We start from the raw sequence: 17,718 nt of genomic DNA on the forward strand, positions 1-17,718 counted from the left end.
GGGGGTGCGTTCGAGAGGGACGTCCGGGTAGCCGTTCGCCGTGCGGCATGGAGAACCAACTGGAAGGGCTACGTTCCTCATCTCCGCCTCCGCCTCCGCCTCTCTCCTCGCGGCTTCCGTCTCTCGATGTTGGCGTCGCGCTCTCTGACCCCTCGGGAGGCGCCGCTGAGCGAAGAGAGGCGCAAGGGTCCGAGGCCGACCCTTCTCGGGTCGCTGCCCCTGACCGCGACTCGGGAGAAGGCATCGCTTCGGACGTAACAGCATTTCATGGTGAGGTCGATATCTTTGATGACGCCCGTGGTGATGTAAGCCTCCGAGAAGCGGAAGAGGCACCCTCCGGCCCGGCGGTTCTCTCGGGTGAACTTCGTGATCAGATTGTCCGGCAGGTTTTGTATTCTATCCATCTTGTTTATCTTGATAGCAAAGCAGGAAATGGAGGATACCTCTCTTGATTATTTGTCAAGTTTTGAATTTGATGGTCATAATTTATTAGGGTGATTCGATAAACTGTAACAGAACAAATATTTTAACAATTACAACGAAATTTTTTTAGGTAAAGAAAGAAATTGAAACATAGCTCTGTTGAGGCATACCAAAGCGTTGTCTTATCAGACTCGCAACAGAAATGGTGCCATTTCTGTACCAATGTGCTACAAAGAAATGCATACCGAGCACAGAACTATGGACATAGAGAGAACAAATATTTGTGATGGGAGATTGTGATTTGGAGGTGAAACATTGTTGTGGAAGATTGTGACTTAGAGGAAGTTTTGGGTTGGAGAAGCACACTTTTTCACTACCTTATGTGCAACTTATTCAAAGGTCAAGATTGTAACTTTGGTTGCTAAAAGTTAGTGTTTCTTTCTCTTCCACCCTAGCTTGATTGCCCTTTGCAAACAAGCATGCAATTTGACAAGTTGATGTTTGGCTTTATCCATAGCTTTATAAACATATTTTACAATTGCATTAGCATCATCATTCATAAGTTGAAGCACTTTTACGAGTTGGCTCACTCATTTACAATGAAATTTTGTTGATTTCGATCTCTTAAGTCACTGAATATGATATCTTGTACTATTTTTTCCTAGGGAAGTTAATTAGCAAGCGCTGCTGTGATTTGTCACAAGTTACATCCATTAAGGAAACTTGTTATTTCAATCTTTGCATCTATCATGTTCTAATATTTTTTTTGTTAATCAACATAACAGAAGAAAACTACATCACATTGAGTGACTCAAGATAAATTGAGTGACCAATCTTTAAAAAATGATCTCATATTAGATATATATATTTTTAATTTTTTAAGATGTAAAGTTTTTTCCTTTGTAAGATAGGAAAGTTTGATTTAGGAAATGGACCTTAATTCAACTACCTTGCTCTGGAGGGCAAGTAGGCTATATGAGCGGAACTAATGTGCTCTACAAGGGTCTATTTTTGGTTCGAAAATCACAATGTTTATAGTATTGTACCTTATTAACCATAGTTATTAAAGGCACGTGTCTGGTTGCGCCTAGACGCAAGGTGTAGCCAAGCGAGCCTGTGTGCCTTAAGCATGCGCCTTATTAAAGAGGAGAAAGAAATCGGTCTTATAGAAATCGATGGAGATTCAATTATACAAATCTGAAATATCTGGTGATGATGATAATAATATGATTGAGAAAGATGATGAAGATTTTGATGATTTGGATATTTGAATTTTTTTAATTTAAATTATGTGCATATCATATTTATTTGCTAGTGAATTTTATATTTACATTATTGTTTAATATTTTATGGATTATAGTTTTGTTAGCGAAATATTTTGGTAGAAATTTCCTATTTATGTTTGAATTGTAAAAATTTATACCCAGAGCGCCTTATTTCGGTAAGACATGTGTCTCACCTTGCACTATGCGCCTCATACCCCATAGTACCGATGCACTTTTGGATGCCTCACGCCTTAAATAATTATATCATTAACAAAACTAAAGTAAATATAGGAATAAAAAAAGCAGTCAAAGTCATGGTTTATGATCTCATTTCGACGCTGAGTTTTGGTGATTTGCTAGATTGAAATCATTCAGGTGGTGGTAATACTACCTAACTTTTGGTGGCTTGCTAGAACAAGGTCATTTTAGTGCTGATTATCTTGGGGTCCTAGTAACTTCCTCCTTGCCAGGATCTGCTTTTTGATACAAATGAACGAAATTCTTTTTGTGCTAACTGGAAATGGTGCGTATTTGCATGGAGAGTGACCAAGATTTATATATATGGTAAAACTTTTTGGGCTAACTGATAATGGTGTTGTATTTGTATGGTGAAGTGACCAAAATTTATATTTATGCTTAAACTTTTGATTCTATTGTTGTACTAACAATAAACATTGGAGCAGTCTTAGCATAATTAGTGACCCTTTATCTTAAAAGTGTAGAAAATTTAAATCAGTGGTCGGAATAGTTGCTCCTAGCTTTCAATTGCACTTTGTTAAGCTTGATGATTGTGTAATTGGTCACTTGTAGGTTGAGTACTACTTCAGTGATGGAAATCTTCCTACTGATAGTTTTCTCCAAACCTTCATCAAGAAGGACAAGGAAGGATATGGTTAGTCTCTCTTTTGGCTTGGTGGATTTGGTTTTCTTTAATGTCTGATGAATTTTAGTGCACAAACATTGCAAATTCTTTGATCTCCGATGATGCAGATTTTTGTATTATTGCCAAGAAAATAACTTGTATTTTAGCTAAATCCAAGGAAGGACAATTTTGCATTCTTGCCTGGAAAATAACTTGTATTGCCTTGGTATGTTAATTGATAATTGCTTCTTGGTTATTATAGGTTCAAAAATTTAGAGTGACTTATTTTCAAGCTTGGATTAAATTTCATGCAAATTGTTCTTCCTGGACCCTTGTTATTGTTTGTATTCTTTGGTGGGTTTTCACATATGCATATATAACAGGATGGAGAAGTTAAGAAACTAACAATGGACAATGAAAAATTGACAAGTTAGCCACTGTATGTTCTTCTGGTTCTGTTGTCAACAGTTTTACTAAGCTTATGCACATCTGATTGACCATTCATTGTCTGCAAATTGATTATCTACATTCTCAGATTGGTCATCTATACAAAAAAATGGAGTTATGTATATTATTTGTCTATTGCTTCATAGGAAATTTCCAGAAGAAATGTCTACACAATTGCTTGCAATGTGCACATGTACTTGTATTTTGATTTTGAATTGTTCCAAGAATGAGAGAGAAGTTGATGAAGGAAAGCAGGTACTGAGGACAGCTTAGCTAAGATGATTCTCCTGGTGCAGCTCTTTTACTGTTGTGCTGAGCATCTAGTTTTTGTCTGAATGACTAAACAAACTGCTAACTGATTCTCTCTGTTTCTTGGGAATTTGTCAATATTCCAGTGTTTGCTTCTATTGTTTTGATTGATTTCTTTGAAATTTCCTTCCCAAATTTCTTCTATTTGAATATTTTGGTCTTGGTGCAGCCACCTACATTTTTGGTCTTATGAGTTGGTTCTGGAACCTCCAGTCAAGTTTTTATTGGAATAAAATTTTCTCTCCTGCCTTTTTCATTATATTTTTTGAAAAGCTCATACAATTATGTGTCATTTTGTAAGTCCCTTTTATCACCTCCTTTTTATTTTTCCTGTTATACTGACTACCAACTGTTTTTCTTCCCTTATGCTTATATGTTATGTTTGATGGCTGCTTTGTTTTACTGATGCTATTGAGAAATTCTCATTGTTTCTTTACTTCTGATGTATTTTGGTTTACACGTTTATTGGCTTTTTAGTTTTTTCGGTTATTCTGCATTTGTGTTATGCGACCATGATGACACGATGGTGATGATCCTGCAGTTCTATTGCTGCCCAGCAATCTGCTGATGGTGGCTCACCTATTTTCTGGTTTAGCAGGAAATGATTCCTTCCTTACTCATCTGAGATTGTCCTTTTGTATATTACAATATCACTTCTAAATTGGTATCCAGGGTACTTATGGTTTAGCAATCTGTTTCTGGTTGTCACAATACTTTTCTTTTTACCACGTGCATTTTTCTAGTTATGGTCAAATTACCTAAGGGAGCTTAATTTCTTTTGTGTTCATAGCACTGTCAAAGTAGACCTTGATCATGGCTGAGCTGGCTGTGTTTCTGTGGCCAGGCTCATAGTTATGCTTCATCCTAGCTTCAAGTGCAAAAAAGTTTGGATCAGAATGCTTGTTGAGTTCAAAAATAGTTTCCTGTGTTTTCTTATTTACTCTATTATATTCAGGCATACTTTGTAATGGTTATATCATTTCATTTAATATTGTTTATAAGTCTTTTAGTAATTTATACATTGGCATTTTAGTGCGGCTTTACACCCAATTAGAGGCAACAAGTTTGCCTAGATAATTTGTGTGAAGCTTTAAAGCTATATTAAACTGTGGAATGCCTGAAAAATTTTCTTTTGGAATTGACACCTACAGAAATCTAAAACAAATCAAATTGTTCATGCCAATATGATATCTATAGGAATGAGTTCTCGGATTGGAGTTGACATCATAAATTGTCATCTTTAATTTGGGACTCAAAATGGTCCAACTATTGAAAGGTTTACAAGGTTGTACATAGGCATACACTAAATCTTGAATACTTTGTTGTTTTTAAGTACTATTTTTCTTTTATATTGGTATCTCAAAATTGGCCACATATATTGCTCAGCATGAGTATATATCTGAGTGTTTTTTTAAAACTTTTTTTTACTTTTGTTTTTGGTTATTGCAGTTCCTATAAAAGTTATTTCATCTTTTAGAAGGATGAAAAAGCTCACACAAGAGCTCTCTTTGATTGAGGCTGCACTAAGAACATCATCCCAGCTTGTAAGTTGTCCCATAACTTCCGTTTTGTTTTCTTGCATTATCCTGACTTTCAATTGTATCTAGACAGTTGTTGCTCTTTCTATATAGCCTGATTTTATCATGATTTATCTCATCATATCAGGTATTCATTGTTAGAAATGGCAATATTACAGGTTGTTAGCGAGGATGGGAGGAAAGTGAAGAGGTTACATTCATTATCACTTGAAATTGCAGATACAAAGGTATCCTTTGGGATATTCAATATCTTCTAATATATTCTCATCTGCTGTAGCATGATCTTAGTAATCCAAATTTGTCTCTTGAACTACCAGTTGCGGACTGTCATAGTGGAGAATCTACCAGATGATTGCTCAGAAGCTAATATTAGAAGAATCTTTGGCAAATTTGGAAAGTAAGTTACTGTAATATATTTTTTTAACAAAGCGCTAATGAGTTCTTTTGCACTCCCATTTTTTCTTATGATTTTTCAGAATTGTAAAGGTCACTGTCCATAATCCTCATTTGATGGAGAAGTTAGCAAACAAATCGAAGTCTCGGATCATACTCAGTAGTAAGGTATGCCTCTTCTAAATGGCCAAAAAAACAAAAATGCATTCTATTGTGGCTCATAGGATGTGCTAACAGAAAAGAGCTGCTACTTTGTCTTCGTTTGTTAGTTTGGCACATTATCTTTACTCAAGTGTTTAATGTGTAATTTCTGTTTCCCTGGATAGATACACGCCCTTGTTGAGTATGGAACAATTGAGGCAGCAGAGAGTGCTGTATGTATTATGTGTTCTAATTAGAACATGTATTTTGATAACATGATAGAAAATTTATTTATTTATAATGCACAAACCAGATAAATTCCCTCAACGATGAAAAGAATTGGAGGAGTGGCATGCGTGTTGAACTTTTGGCAAAGAGAATGGTTGTCTATAGCTTGGTACATATTTTTGATTGGCTAACTCGTCTTTGAGGCTCATTTTACTTTTCAGGAGAAGCATTGGCTTATGCCAAAAGGCCGCAAAGTAACAGTCACTGAGAATAATAGTTCTCTTGTAGAAGAACCAACTGCAGATGGGGAGAAGATTTCCATAGACAGCCATAATGAGGTTGCTATGAAGGAGGTTGGTTATTTGATTTGCAAATTGTCACCTTTTGGTGCTTAGTTTTTTTCATTAGTTAATATAAATGTTTGTTCAGAAGCCTAACCAACGATTGTCTGCTGAGTTATTTGTGATGTTGCACTGAGCAGCAATATGTTTTCCAAGTCTAATCTGTCTTTCAAGGTGATTTTTGAAGGAAAAAACCTTGGAACTTATTGTCTGGAATATAAAGTTCTTGTTAGTTCTTTTACATGTGGAGACTAAAAAATTGAGCCGTCTGAATGGTGGAATGGGAAACAAGCATTATAATAGAGATATAACATCTTATCACTTCTTGTTTCTTTTTTTTTAAAAGAATATTTTTGCAGGAAGGTGAACGGGGTAAAGGTATAAGAAGAACAAAATATAAAAGTCAAGGAAGAGGCCAAGCTCAACAAAATAGTAATCGCCATGGTACAGTACCTCTTGGCTGCCTTGATCTTGTTTTCGATCTTCCAGGATTGAAATGAAGTTGTTTTCAATCATTTTTCATTAGGTGGATCTGCTTCAGGTGTAGAGTTGGCGAACAACCATGTACAAGGGCCAAGGATGCCAGATGGAACAAAAGGTTTTGCTTTTGGACGGGGCAAACCTACATCCTAATGAACATGATGCCGCAAATTTTAGATTGGCATCTCATGACAAGCTTTGTATAAAGTGTTCCTTATGTTCTAAATGTTCTGAAATGAAGCCAAATGCTCCATCCAGATCTCATTCTGGCTTCATATATGTAAAAATTTTGCTATCGTGTTTTGCTCATACCGCTTAAATTCTATTTTTATTAGTTTCAGACTGCACAAATCTCTCGAAAACATGGCATAAAGAAGTTGTACAATTGCGAATATTATACACAATAATAATTGAGTTAAGATTGTCCGGTGACTGCCATGTAGTATATTTTTTACATAGCTGAATCAATTGAATCAATTGGATAATGATTGAACTTTTAAATAAGTGTATGTACAACTAGGTTTATAGTTCATATACTGTTCATAAGGTGTGCTCATTAATGGTAAATTATATTTACATTACTGAGGGAATATAAATGAGCTATGAAATTTGAATATTAATCTTGTTATGAGCTAATACTTATCTTATTAAACTTATGCTCAAAAGCAACCCTAGTCCACAAGTGCCACTCTTCCAGCCATCAATTTTAAAGTGGCCTCACCGAGTCCACAATATCCATGTAATGAGCTGTATCCAGCCAGGTAACCATAGTTTATGCTAATCACACTAAAGTGCACCACGACGTATATATAAAAGCCTTTCCGGTTCTCGCGCTCAAACATCACAAACCTTTACATAAAGAAAACAAACCCTCAACTCGGAGGTGCGATCCTCGGTGGATCCCCACCGACGCCGTCGACACGTACCAACAAAATACATTAATTAATTATTTATAAGAATCGAAAACATGAGTGAGAGATCTGGAGAAGTGGAAACTCAGCAGAGCAAATGGTGTATTCCAAAGGTTGGACATACGGCTCATCATCTTCGAGTAAAAATACGTCGACATGCCACTTAATTCACTTTGGGAGATGATTGAATGCCAACGCGGTGCATGGTGCAAGCTGATGAAAAAGATACTGGTGATGATCCTGCTGCTTTGTTTTGTTTTACTGCCAGCAGTGACTGACTGAGTCTCGTGATCGAGCTAGAGATATGGTACGTTGATCATGCAGTCTGCGTCTACAAACCATGGGGGAGTCGTTTAGCCCTGGTGGACGTCACCCACAGCATCACTCTCCATTAGCCCTCGATACTTTATGCGATCACGAATGAATGATGAATCCATGATACTTCAATGTCTTCTGCAGCTAATAATACGTATACTACTAGCTGTCGAGATATATGTCAAGTAGACATTGCTATACTGTTCATGCAAAAAAAAAAAACAAAAAAAAGCAAGAAGATATGCATGCTTCAACTTGGCTGAAGAGATAACGGGTAATAGAGGGTGCATGCTTTACATTTATATTATCCATAGTTACATCCGTCTATGATATCCAATACTTGAACTTGTTAGTGCTCAAGAACTCTACTCAAATTTGTGTGTCTTAGCCCACTCTATCTGATTAAGCAGTCCGGTTATTTTTATAACAGTTAACACATAATTGGGATCGAAAGGCAAACAAGCTGATATATATCCAAAACTTAACATTGTACGAGTGGGACAATATAATTAGTGATGAATGCATTATGTCCTCTTTTTCTTATTTGACTTATCATCGTCCATAAACCCAAAATCATCTTTATTATATCCCCCCACACACATCCACCAAGCCTCTCTTGAGGATCACATTTATTAATCGCGTTATCCAACTAATAGTATTCAATCGAGCACCCACTTTCAAGGTCAATTGACCATTTTTGAATAGTCGACTTCTACTTTCCTGAGGATCTTAGGGCCAAAATTGAATCATCATGTTAGATATCCACCCATACGAAGTACGTAGAGGCACTTTGACAGGAACCAGAATCCCAGAAGGCCTTTAACATATAGAAACAGCCACAATATTCTTTCAAAATAGAGTCCAAAGTATGCTGATTCCCAGTATATATAATATACTCGCACTCAGTCAATCTATATATAATCTCTGAATGCTACGAATTATAAAAATTAATTTGCATTTCCTTTGTTGCTTTGCAGTCGTGATCGACTAATCTAATACATATTATTAGTAAAATGAACCTGAGAATTGACATGAAAAGCTGTTGGAAAGACTAATCAGTTTCCACGATATAAGACTTTATCTCGCAAACGAAAACTATTGAATAATGCAAGTGAGAGAGCATGTATAAATAGGTTCGCCTGTACGCATGGATTGATACTTACTCATCTGCGAGGCGAGACGAGGCAGCAGGATGAGAACACTGACCTCATGGTTCATCTTGGTGGTCCTTACTGCTCATTTCCTGCCCATGAATGAAGCAATTAGGCCATTTTCTCATGGAAGCGAGAAGAGAGGTAGGATCTCCAGCAGCGACCTAGCACAGGAGTTATTACTGCGGAGGAAAGTCAGGGTTTTGATAATTAGTGACAGGAAGAGAGAAGTACCTGCAGGACCAGACCCTCAACACCATCGTTAATCCATTCATATTCACTGCATCATTATTAAGTTGTTGTTTATGTTGCATGCATGCTTTAATTTGCTCATCTACTTATAAGTTCATCTTCGTTAGGTATCATTTGCAGGCCAGGTGGTCATTGGATTTTTGTTTCAAATTAAGGTTGTAACAATGCCTGATAATCAAATTAACAACCATGCAGTTCGATCTGTCAAGTGTGGAAAAGAGCAATGCTAAGATTAAACTACTACTGTATGCGGTCAAGAAGGGGAAAAGCCGACATTTTTAATGCTCATATATGCTAGAAAGATGATTATAAACTTCACTGTTCTAAAGCTACTTATAAATTTCTTTTCGCTAATCGTGCAAAAGTGGATGGTTATATTCAATATGCAAAAGAGGCTGCATCGAGAACAAAAGTATGATATTAAATACATTAATTCACTGAAAAAGACCATCTCCACAACTTTTTTGTCCTATATATAATTGCTGATTTAAGAGAAAAGTGTAAAATCTTAAGGAGAATGAACTATACCAACAGATTCAGAATTGTTATCAGAAAGAATCTAGCTCTATTCCTTATAAATCATGCTTTGCAGAGGATTATTATGGTACAAGGCAAATTGATGAGTTTGGAAGTCATGGAAATCATTTGGTTCCCATGCATCTTACTGCATTAGCTTCAATTAGATGGCCAATCTCTCACTGCATTCTTAATGTTCATGATAGAAAGATAAGCATTAGTTCCAAAAGTTGACGAACTTTACTGTGTGAGTGCTGCTTAAATTTCTTTTCAATAACCATGCCAAAGTGGATATATTGATCACTACAAAAGGGTGGCTGCATGTAAAAACAAAAGTATGATTCATGCACAATTTTTTCACATCAGTGAAAAGGACGCGACCCCCTGCAGTTGCTGACGACTTTAGAAACATTTACGATGAAGATAAAATCCCAATGAGAATGAACCGCTGACGGATTCAGAACTTCAATTCGAGAGAATCTCCAATAAGTTAACCCTCATTTCCAGGTGAATTTCCTCCCGTGAAAAAAGGAATCTCAGAAAGTTGGACTGTTGAGACGAACGTTTTCAGAACTTAGCCCTAGTCTTGAACCAAACATATATATATATACCTCTATCTCGGTTAGGCTCCTTAAAAGTTGACGTATATATATATTTAAAAATTTAAAAAGATAAAAGTTTTATAAAACAACATAAAACACATTTTTATAAAAAAAAAAAGTATTTATATTTAGTAAAAATATTTTTAGATTTTTTAAAAAAATAAATAAATAGTTTTATTATTTTATTAATAAGAATAGATTGACTTGACCATGATACACTGGAGTCACAGGCCGTGCTGCTGCACGGCCCATGAAAGGGCCCGGCCCGGCCTGGCATGCCTGCTAACAAAACGGACTAACAGTGTGCAGGCCATATTGAGGAGTTGCCACCAGACATACAATACATAAGCAGGAGCCGTGAATGCTCTGATCACTGCCCGATCGAGAATGAGGTTTCACAGCCAATCAATAGATATAAACCTCCATTTAGACCGAACATGGAAGGTCGACGCCAAAAGGAATTAACGTACGTACGTGCTATTGTGTCCGATCCGGCGGAGTCACAAATCTCAGAAGAGCATCTAGAAATCCATCCTCGGATTACGAATTAAGTGGGTCAATTTATAGGTCTGTCAACAAATATTAAAATTTTTAAGTTTAAATTACTGTTTAAACAGATAAATTGATATTTTTAAATTTGAATTACGATTTAGACGGATCACGCAGTTAGTTAATTGAGTTTTATATTTTAATTTTAAATTTAAAAAAATATTTTTTTTCAATCCGTAGCCAATCCAAATCCACCATGGAGCGACCCATGCGAATCACGGACCTAAACGAGTTAGCCCACATGAAATTTTAAGTCAATAAAATTTTAATTCAATCTATTTAAATTGTTTGATAGCGATAGATCAACCTGACGGACTCAATCCACATTAACGGCTCCAGTAGGGTGATGGATACGACTTTGAGTGTTGAATTCCATATGTAATTTATTCATTGAGAAATCTATTTAAAATAGTCAAACGCTATCTCTGATAGATTTCCCTACGAAGAATTAAGCAATAACCCCGATTATGATCTCAAATACCAAATCATGCATCCAAAATTTTAAGACTATACCCCTGTGAAAACGGTCGAATTCCAAACATTTTATTCCTTTGTAACAATCATGGGATATAAATATATAATTGCACCACCCTAGACAACATTAATTATTATTCAACTCCTATATATATACATATGTATCGCATATTGACTCTCACTATAAATCTGATCCTGTAAATTTGGAAGGAAAATAAGAAATATGTGCTTATGAAATATTCAACAATCCTTACGAAATAATGACGCATTTGCAAAATTGAATTTTTTTTTTTATAGAAAGTAAATATGCAAAACAGGATGTGTGCTAGGATATATATATATTCACCGTTCAAATCAATCCGATCATTGTCATCCAAACACAATCGAATGATGTTTGGATCTGTCCTAAACAGAGAGAGAGAGAGATAGATGAGAGAGAGAGACACCACCTAATAGAAATGGTTGAGTGAAGGTAGGGGTATGTCTTGGAAGACACTCAAGATTGACCTCGGAGCCGAAGGACCTCTCCCTCTCCCTCTCCCTCTCTCTCTCATTCAGTGAGGTGAAACGTCCTCCCACGAATCAGCTCTTGCCCCAACTCCACTCAATCATTAATTCTTCTACCTCTTTCTTTAATTATTTCCTTAATATACCTACTTCAATATGTTTTTTTCCATCGCTATTGGCCAAGCTTTAATTTGTCGACCCCTGTCCTAATTAGGTTCGAATTCATTAGCATTAGATATAAATATATATGCTAATTAACCGTAAGCCACACGTATTTGATTTTTCTAGCTCATTAGTGGCGAAAACTCATAAAATTAATTTGCATATCTGAATGCAATGACATGCAAGGCGAAGCTTACGGGACAAGCAAAGCAAGTCGTAGTTACTTGTTCAAGTATCTCTCCTCTCCCTTCTTCCTCCGTCTACAAATAGCTAGCCCTTTTTTTTGTCTTTTCCTTTTCCCATTGAGTTTTCTTCGAGCAGCATTTAGATTAGAGAAGAGAAGAAGCTAGCCATTGGAGAAGGGTGATGAACGCAATTACACAGTGAGAGAGGGCCGGGAGAAGAGGAGTACTGAAGAGAGACATAAGACGTTCACAGCTTTAGCAGGGACAAACTTCTTTCTTCTTTTCTTTTTCTTTTTGTCTCTCTCTCTCTCTCTCTCGCTCTTTTTCCTTTAACCTCCTTCTTGGCTTCATTTGGTTATCATTCTTTTATCCACTGGTGGAGAAGGGAAAGAGAGAGAAAGAGGGAATTCAGGCAAAACAATTAAACATGAGATGGTGCAATCCGAGATGGAGAATATGGAGAGGAGCAGCAACAATTCAAGCTCTTCGAGTACGGTTCTGATGAGAACAGTTCTCACCACTTGCCCTTCTTGTGGCTACCGCATCCACTGCGAGCCACGGCCACAGGTCTTCTTCTGCTTCAACTTTTCTCTCGTGCATTTTTATTTTCTTCTACGTAAAACTATTAAAAGGTTTCGCGTTGATTATTTTCAGGGTGGCGGTGGCGGCGGAGGGGCGGCGGCGGTGGAGGAGTTGGCGAGCCTGCCGGCGGGGTTGAAGTTTGATCCGACGGATCAGGAATTGCTGGAGCACTTGGAGAGCAAATCGAGGGCGGATCCGCTGAGGCTGCATCATCTCATCGACGAGTTCATCCCCACAATTGAAGGGGAGAATGGTATCTGCTACACTCACCCTGAGAAACTCCCCGGTAATGGTTAATTTATTTATTAATCAGTCATAATTAAATTAAGCATTAGGAAAATTATGCTTTTATATATGGTAATTAATTACTCCAATTTTATCAAAGTTTTTTTTTAAAGTTAATGTTCTATAAATCACAATATATATATTTCATCTTGATTAACTTCTTGCTTTCTTTCATTAATTTTTTCTTGGAGACTTGCTGGCCAAGATTTAGACTGAATCAAAACAGAATGTTCACATCAAACGAAATCTACACTTCTTTGAATTTCTTTTGCAAAAAATGAACTCCTTCAATATCTATACGTTTATAGGCGTGAGAGAAGACGGTGTGGTGCGGCACTTCTTCCACCGGCCTTCGCGGGCGTACACGACGGGGACGCGGAAGAGGAGGAAGGTGGTGGTGGAGAGCACGTCGTCGGAGGCGCAGGGCAGCGAGACGAGGTGGCACAAGACCGGGAAGACGAGGCCAGTGTTCGCCGCCGGCGGGCGGATCAAGGGGTTCAAGAAGATCCTGGTCCTCTACACCAACTACGGCAAGCAGCGGAAGCCCCAGAAGACGAACTGGATCATGCACCAGTACCACCTCGGCGTCGACGAGGAGGAGAAGGACGGCGAGCTGGTGGTTTCCAAGGTCTTCTACCAGACCCAGCCCAGGCAATGCACCGTGGCCATGAAAGATGTCGACGTTAACGCACTCGAAGGGAAGCATAAAACTGTGATCAACGAGGAGGATGATGAGAACGACGTCAGAGCTGATTATTATAGTCAGCAACAGTCCTTGATGGCGTACAGTAACATTCAAGGCGGCCAAAGCCAAATGCTCCATGGCTTTCCCATGCATGGTGGTAGTGGGGCTTCCTTTCTTACTTGACGGGCAAAAACCAGGAAAGAGGGCGAGAGAGAAGGTTTGTATATCGAGCATTCTTGTGATTATTAACTTCAATAATATGTTTTACATGTATGACAATTTTAGATTTGTATGTAATAGCTTTCTTTTATCCTTGGAGAAACTGAAACCTGTAACGTAAATGTCGAAAGAGCAGGATTGACTTTTATTTGAGTATGTAGACACCACAAATTAATACGGTTTTGCTGTGTCGAGACATGATGCTTTGATACCTCACGATAAATTCTGGGCAGTGTCGTCTTCATCGTTTTGAGCCATGTTGGTCAATATTAATTCGATAATGACTACGGCGGTGAGACACTGCAACACAAGCAAAAAACAGTCAAGAATGACAAGGCAGATGAAAACAAACAGATAGAAATACTAGGAAGAAATCTGTATGTAGTCAACGCTATAAATTAAATTGCATGAGCATGGACAAGGGAAAGGGGAAGACAATGCACAACCCAAGTCCCTAAAAATATTTGATGTTTGGTCCTGAGCTTCACAACAAACCGACTTATGTATATGTACATAAGTGGCAAGCTTAAGATCATTTATGTACTCTGTGGCACCCAACCGTGTTCAGAAAGTAAATGTTGAGTCTGTAATTAAGCAAGCATGAAGCAGCTACTTCTGAAGGGCATGAATTCTGATACAATGCAAGAGGCTTGAGTTTTCCATCTGTTATCTTCCTCTATCTTGGACTCTTGGTTTTCCTGACTCTGATCATAATCTTCCTCCTTCAGAAAGAAAGAACCAGTACCGTCTTCTGTCTGCACAAGGGAAATTGGGCTTAAGGTACTCTTGGAGTTTGTTTTACTCATTGTGGGTTCACCAATGTCCAGGTCATGCACTGGCTAGGTCGATGTTTTCATTCACGCTTAGCTGTTTCCCACGTGCGTTCTTCAACTTGCCATCCAATGCAGTTACATTGAGCCAAACAGATGTGATCTCTTGCTGCAAAGCAATATCTAGTTTTCCTTGATTTGTTTGTAGCTGCAAGGACAGATGTGACTCAAGAACTTGGACGGTGCTGGACCTCTGCTCATTGTTCTGACTCAGCATTTCCTGTATTTCTTTGTCAAGATCTTCAACCCTTTGCTCAAAGTAACAACCTTCGCATCAGCATCAATTTTCAATTGTTTAACCCCCTCAATTTCATTTACTAGTCTGTTTCTCTCTCTTTCCAAGTTCTCAACCTGCCTATTAGCCTTTTCGATTATGATCAGTCAATCTCTCCATTGTCAGACTTTAAACTTCACTCTTTTCTTTTTGAGCTGCTATTACTTATGCACGAGCCATGTCAGCTAAATCAGTTGCTCTCTTTGCGTCCCTTTCAGCATCCTTGAACCTCTTATCAGCTTCATCGAATTTTTTGCATTCCAAAACACACTTTTCTAGAAGATGGTTCTTTTCTCGTTCCAGAATTTTTTATTTTGTCTCTCATGTGTCTGAGCCATTGTTTTAACAGACTCTAACATGTAAAGTAAGTGTTTTAATTCATCTTTCGAAACCAAAGTCTCTGACTTATGGCTTTCCAGTTCTGCCTCTGAAACCTGCAAATGAATAATTTTCAGCTGTGTACAGCCACTAATTCACAATGCCAATATTCTTGGAAGACTTCAAGCTGTAGCTTTCCACTTGCACTCAGATGCCTCTTCCTAAGCAGATGCTTCCTGATCATCAACACCTATCCTGACCTCCAAAGCTGAAAGAATAGTTTTAAGCTTGCATTCCTCCTGCCTCTTTTGCTGCACTGACCTCATCATATTTACTCTTCAACATAGAGCATTCCTATTTTGTAAGTTTATGACCATTTAATTCAACTGTCATTCTTCTAACTTGTAATACTCGCTCTGCAAATTGGCAATAAACCTTCGCAACTTTTTTCTTATCACCGACATCTTCGTTATAGCTTTGTAAATATCTGACCTATGTTTTTCATTCGATTCGAGTTGCTTCTTAAGCAAATTAAACTTGTCCTCACTTAGCTGCATTTAGATTTGAGTGTGTTTCTTTCTTAACATTTGAGATTTCACTGTAATAGTATTTTACAATCAAAGTAGATATGAAAATATGCTAGCAACGATAAGGGAGAAAATCTAACCATTGCCATAAGCATCGATTCCTTCGATATCAGTCCATAAGGAAAAGAAAAACCAAGCCCGCAGACGGAAAACAAAACCGATGGGCTCCTTGATGAGATGTAGGGCCGAAACAGCCCCCAGGTCTAACTGGAACTTGCCGTTGTCATCATAGACTCGCAGTAGAAGCGGCGAATGGGCCGGGCAGGCCCGAGCAGCGCCGCGGAGGAACGCTCGGGTCAGTGCTCCAGGCTTCCCTTCGGAGGACGACGAATACGAAGCTGAAGGAGGGAGGCGGCCATTCTAGACAGAAACCGCAACATCTTTGTCTGTACTGCTTAACGAGGAACAGAGAAAGCAGAGTCGGACGGAAAGAAAATCTTCATGTAAAAGGTAAAAAGGAGATGCATTTTTTCAAATAAGAGACTGGTACGTTGACATGTCGTTTTCCCAGAGATTTCCGTTATTTTAACAATCGCTTTGCTAGCCGAAGTCCAAAGAGAAGCGGGTTTTTGCTTTAAGAGTGTCAGTTATAAATAGATTATATAATATAGGATTCCATGAATTTTTAGATAAAAATTGTATTTATATTTTTGGTCTTTGTCACGTCGTGTCACTGTAGTACTGTCGGTGTTCGTCACAATTTAAGGTTAGCTATATTTAAACTTGTTATTTTTTTCTTGTAGTTTATTTAAAATTAATGATTATATATTTTATAAACTCGAGCTAAGTTAAGCTTTTTAACGAGTTTAAATGGATATATTATTGTTCTTATGATTTAATTAAAAATATTAATCTGATGAATAAATTTTATATCAGTTTCTTATATTTTTAGTATTTGGTATATTATTTAATATTAAATATATATGTATATATATATTATTTTTAAAATAAAATTTATAAAAGGTTGCATATTGGTTACCGCTATAATTTGCTTATTCCCTATTGGAAAATTACAGCGCATAAAAGAATATTATGTACTTTGCATTTTCATACATAATACTGCAAAACTTGAATTGGTCTCACAAAAAGGGATTAATATAAAAGATGTTCATTGATTCGAAAATGTTTTAAACTGATCCAACTGTTGAAAAAAATCAAAACCTCCGTGCTTTAACCGGCTCCAGGCCACTATAAAAAATCTTCATCAATTTTCTTGGAGGAACTTAAAAGGATAATGATCGGAGCGTGCGCCGAGTTAGATAGGATGAGTCTACAATGATAGAAGAAGACAGAAACGAATAGAACAAACTTGAAAGACAAGCAGTACCTTCACTGAAGCACTTACAAGATGCTACCAACATTACTTCTTAAGAAATTAGGATAAAGCAACAGGACATGCACAAAAATCGATAATGCAAAGCCAATACCATTTGCAAATCAACCAGCCTACTGCAAGAATGGAGTTTCTGAAACCTCTGGAGATATACATACAAATAGTACAAGAGACGATTATATAACAAGATCCGAACAAAAGGACCATGCATCTGGAGACCACTACTACAAGTTCATGTTACAACCACTCGCTTGTAGTGCCATCTGAACTCATGAGATGGAAAAGCATACCATTTAATTACATTGAACTCATGAGATCCGAATCCAGGGAAGGTCAACGTGCACAGCTTGAAGCTAACCTTTTAATTACATTGAACTCATGAGATGGAAAAGCATACTTTCTTTGGTTCCCAAATTCTATTTGATCTGAATACCCTCTAGAATTGTGTATGAGACTAGTAGTCAAGTCTTTTCTTAAGTGTACTAATTCATGGGAAAGATCTTCATTCAATAGAGCACCCAGGTTGCTTACTTGGGTTCATGCATCAGATAGAA

At 37.5% G+C, this 17,718-nt stretch overlaps 2 protein-coding genes and 1 pseudogene across 3 annotated transcripts; 2 read left to right on the forward strand and 1 right to left on the reverse strand.

The window, feature by feature from the left end:
- Nucleotides 1-14: 14 nt before the first annotated feature.
- Nucleotides 15-6,765, forward strand: LOC141844009 (la-related protein 6A). 2 transcript variants are annotated; one of them, XM_074732005.1, is made up of 11 exons: nt 15-386; nt 2,499-2,580; nt 4,756-4,850; nt 5,003-5,071; nt 5,162-5,241; nt 5,321-5,405; nt 5,564-5,611; nt 5,692-5,760; nt 5,828-5,959; nt 6,307-6,391; nt 6,474-6,762. In XM_074732005.1, the coding sequence occupies exons 1-11, from the start codon at nt 48-50 to the stop codon at nt 6,578-6,580; spliced, it is 1,191 nt and encodes a 396-aa protein (XP_074588106.1). In that variant the 5' UTR covers nt 15-47; the 3' UTR covers nt 6,581-6,762. The 2 variants fall into 2 exon arrangements, with proteins under 2 accessions (XP_074588106.1, XP_074588109.1); XM_074732008.1 differs by lacking the exons at nt 5,564-5,611; nt 5,692-5,760 and having other exon boundaries at nt 6,474-6,765.
- Nucleotides 6,766-12,190: 5,425 nt separating this feature from the next.
- On the forward strand, nt 12,191-13,929 carry LOC141846437 (NAC domain-containing protein 73-like). Its single transcript, XM_074734486.1, has 3 exons — nt 12,191-12,618; nt 12,706-12,919; nt 13,227-13,929. The coding sequence occupies exons 1-3, from the start codon at nt 12,484-12,486 to the stop codon at nt 13,784-13,786; spliced, it is 909 nt and encodes a 302-aa protein (XP_074590587.1). The 5' UTR covers nt 12,191-12,483; the 3' UTR covers nt 13,787-13,929.
- A 483-nt stretch (nt 13,930-14,412) lies between these two features.
- LOC141825004 (uncharacterized) lies at nt 14,413-15,570 on the reverse strand (annotated as a pseudogene).
- Nucleotides 15,571-17,718: the final 2,148 nt, after the last annotated feature.

The sequence above is a fragment of the Curcuma longa genome, chromosome 1, assembly GCF_044706935.1.
Source record: "Curcuma longa cultivar G26 ecotype Majalengka, Jawa Barat chromosome 1, ITB_CL_G26_1.1, whole genome shotgun sequence".
NCBI lineage: Eukaryota > Viridiplantae > Streptophyta > Magnoliopsida > Zingiberales > Zingiberaceae > Curcuma > Curcuma longa.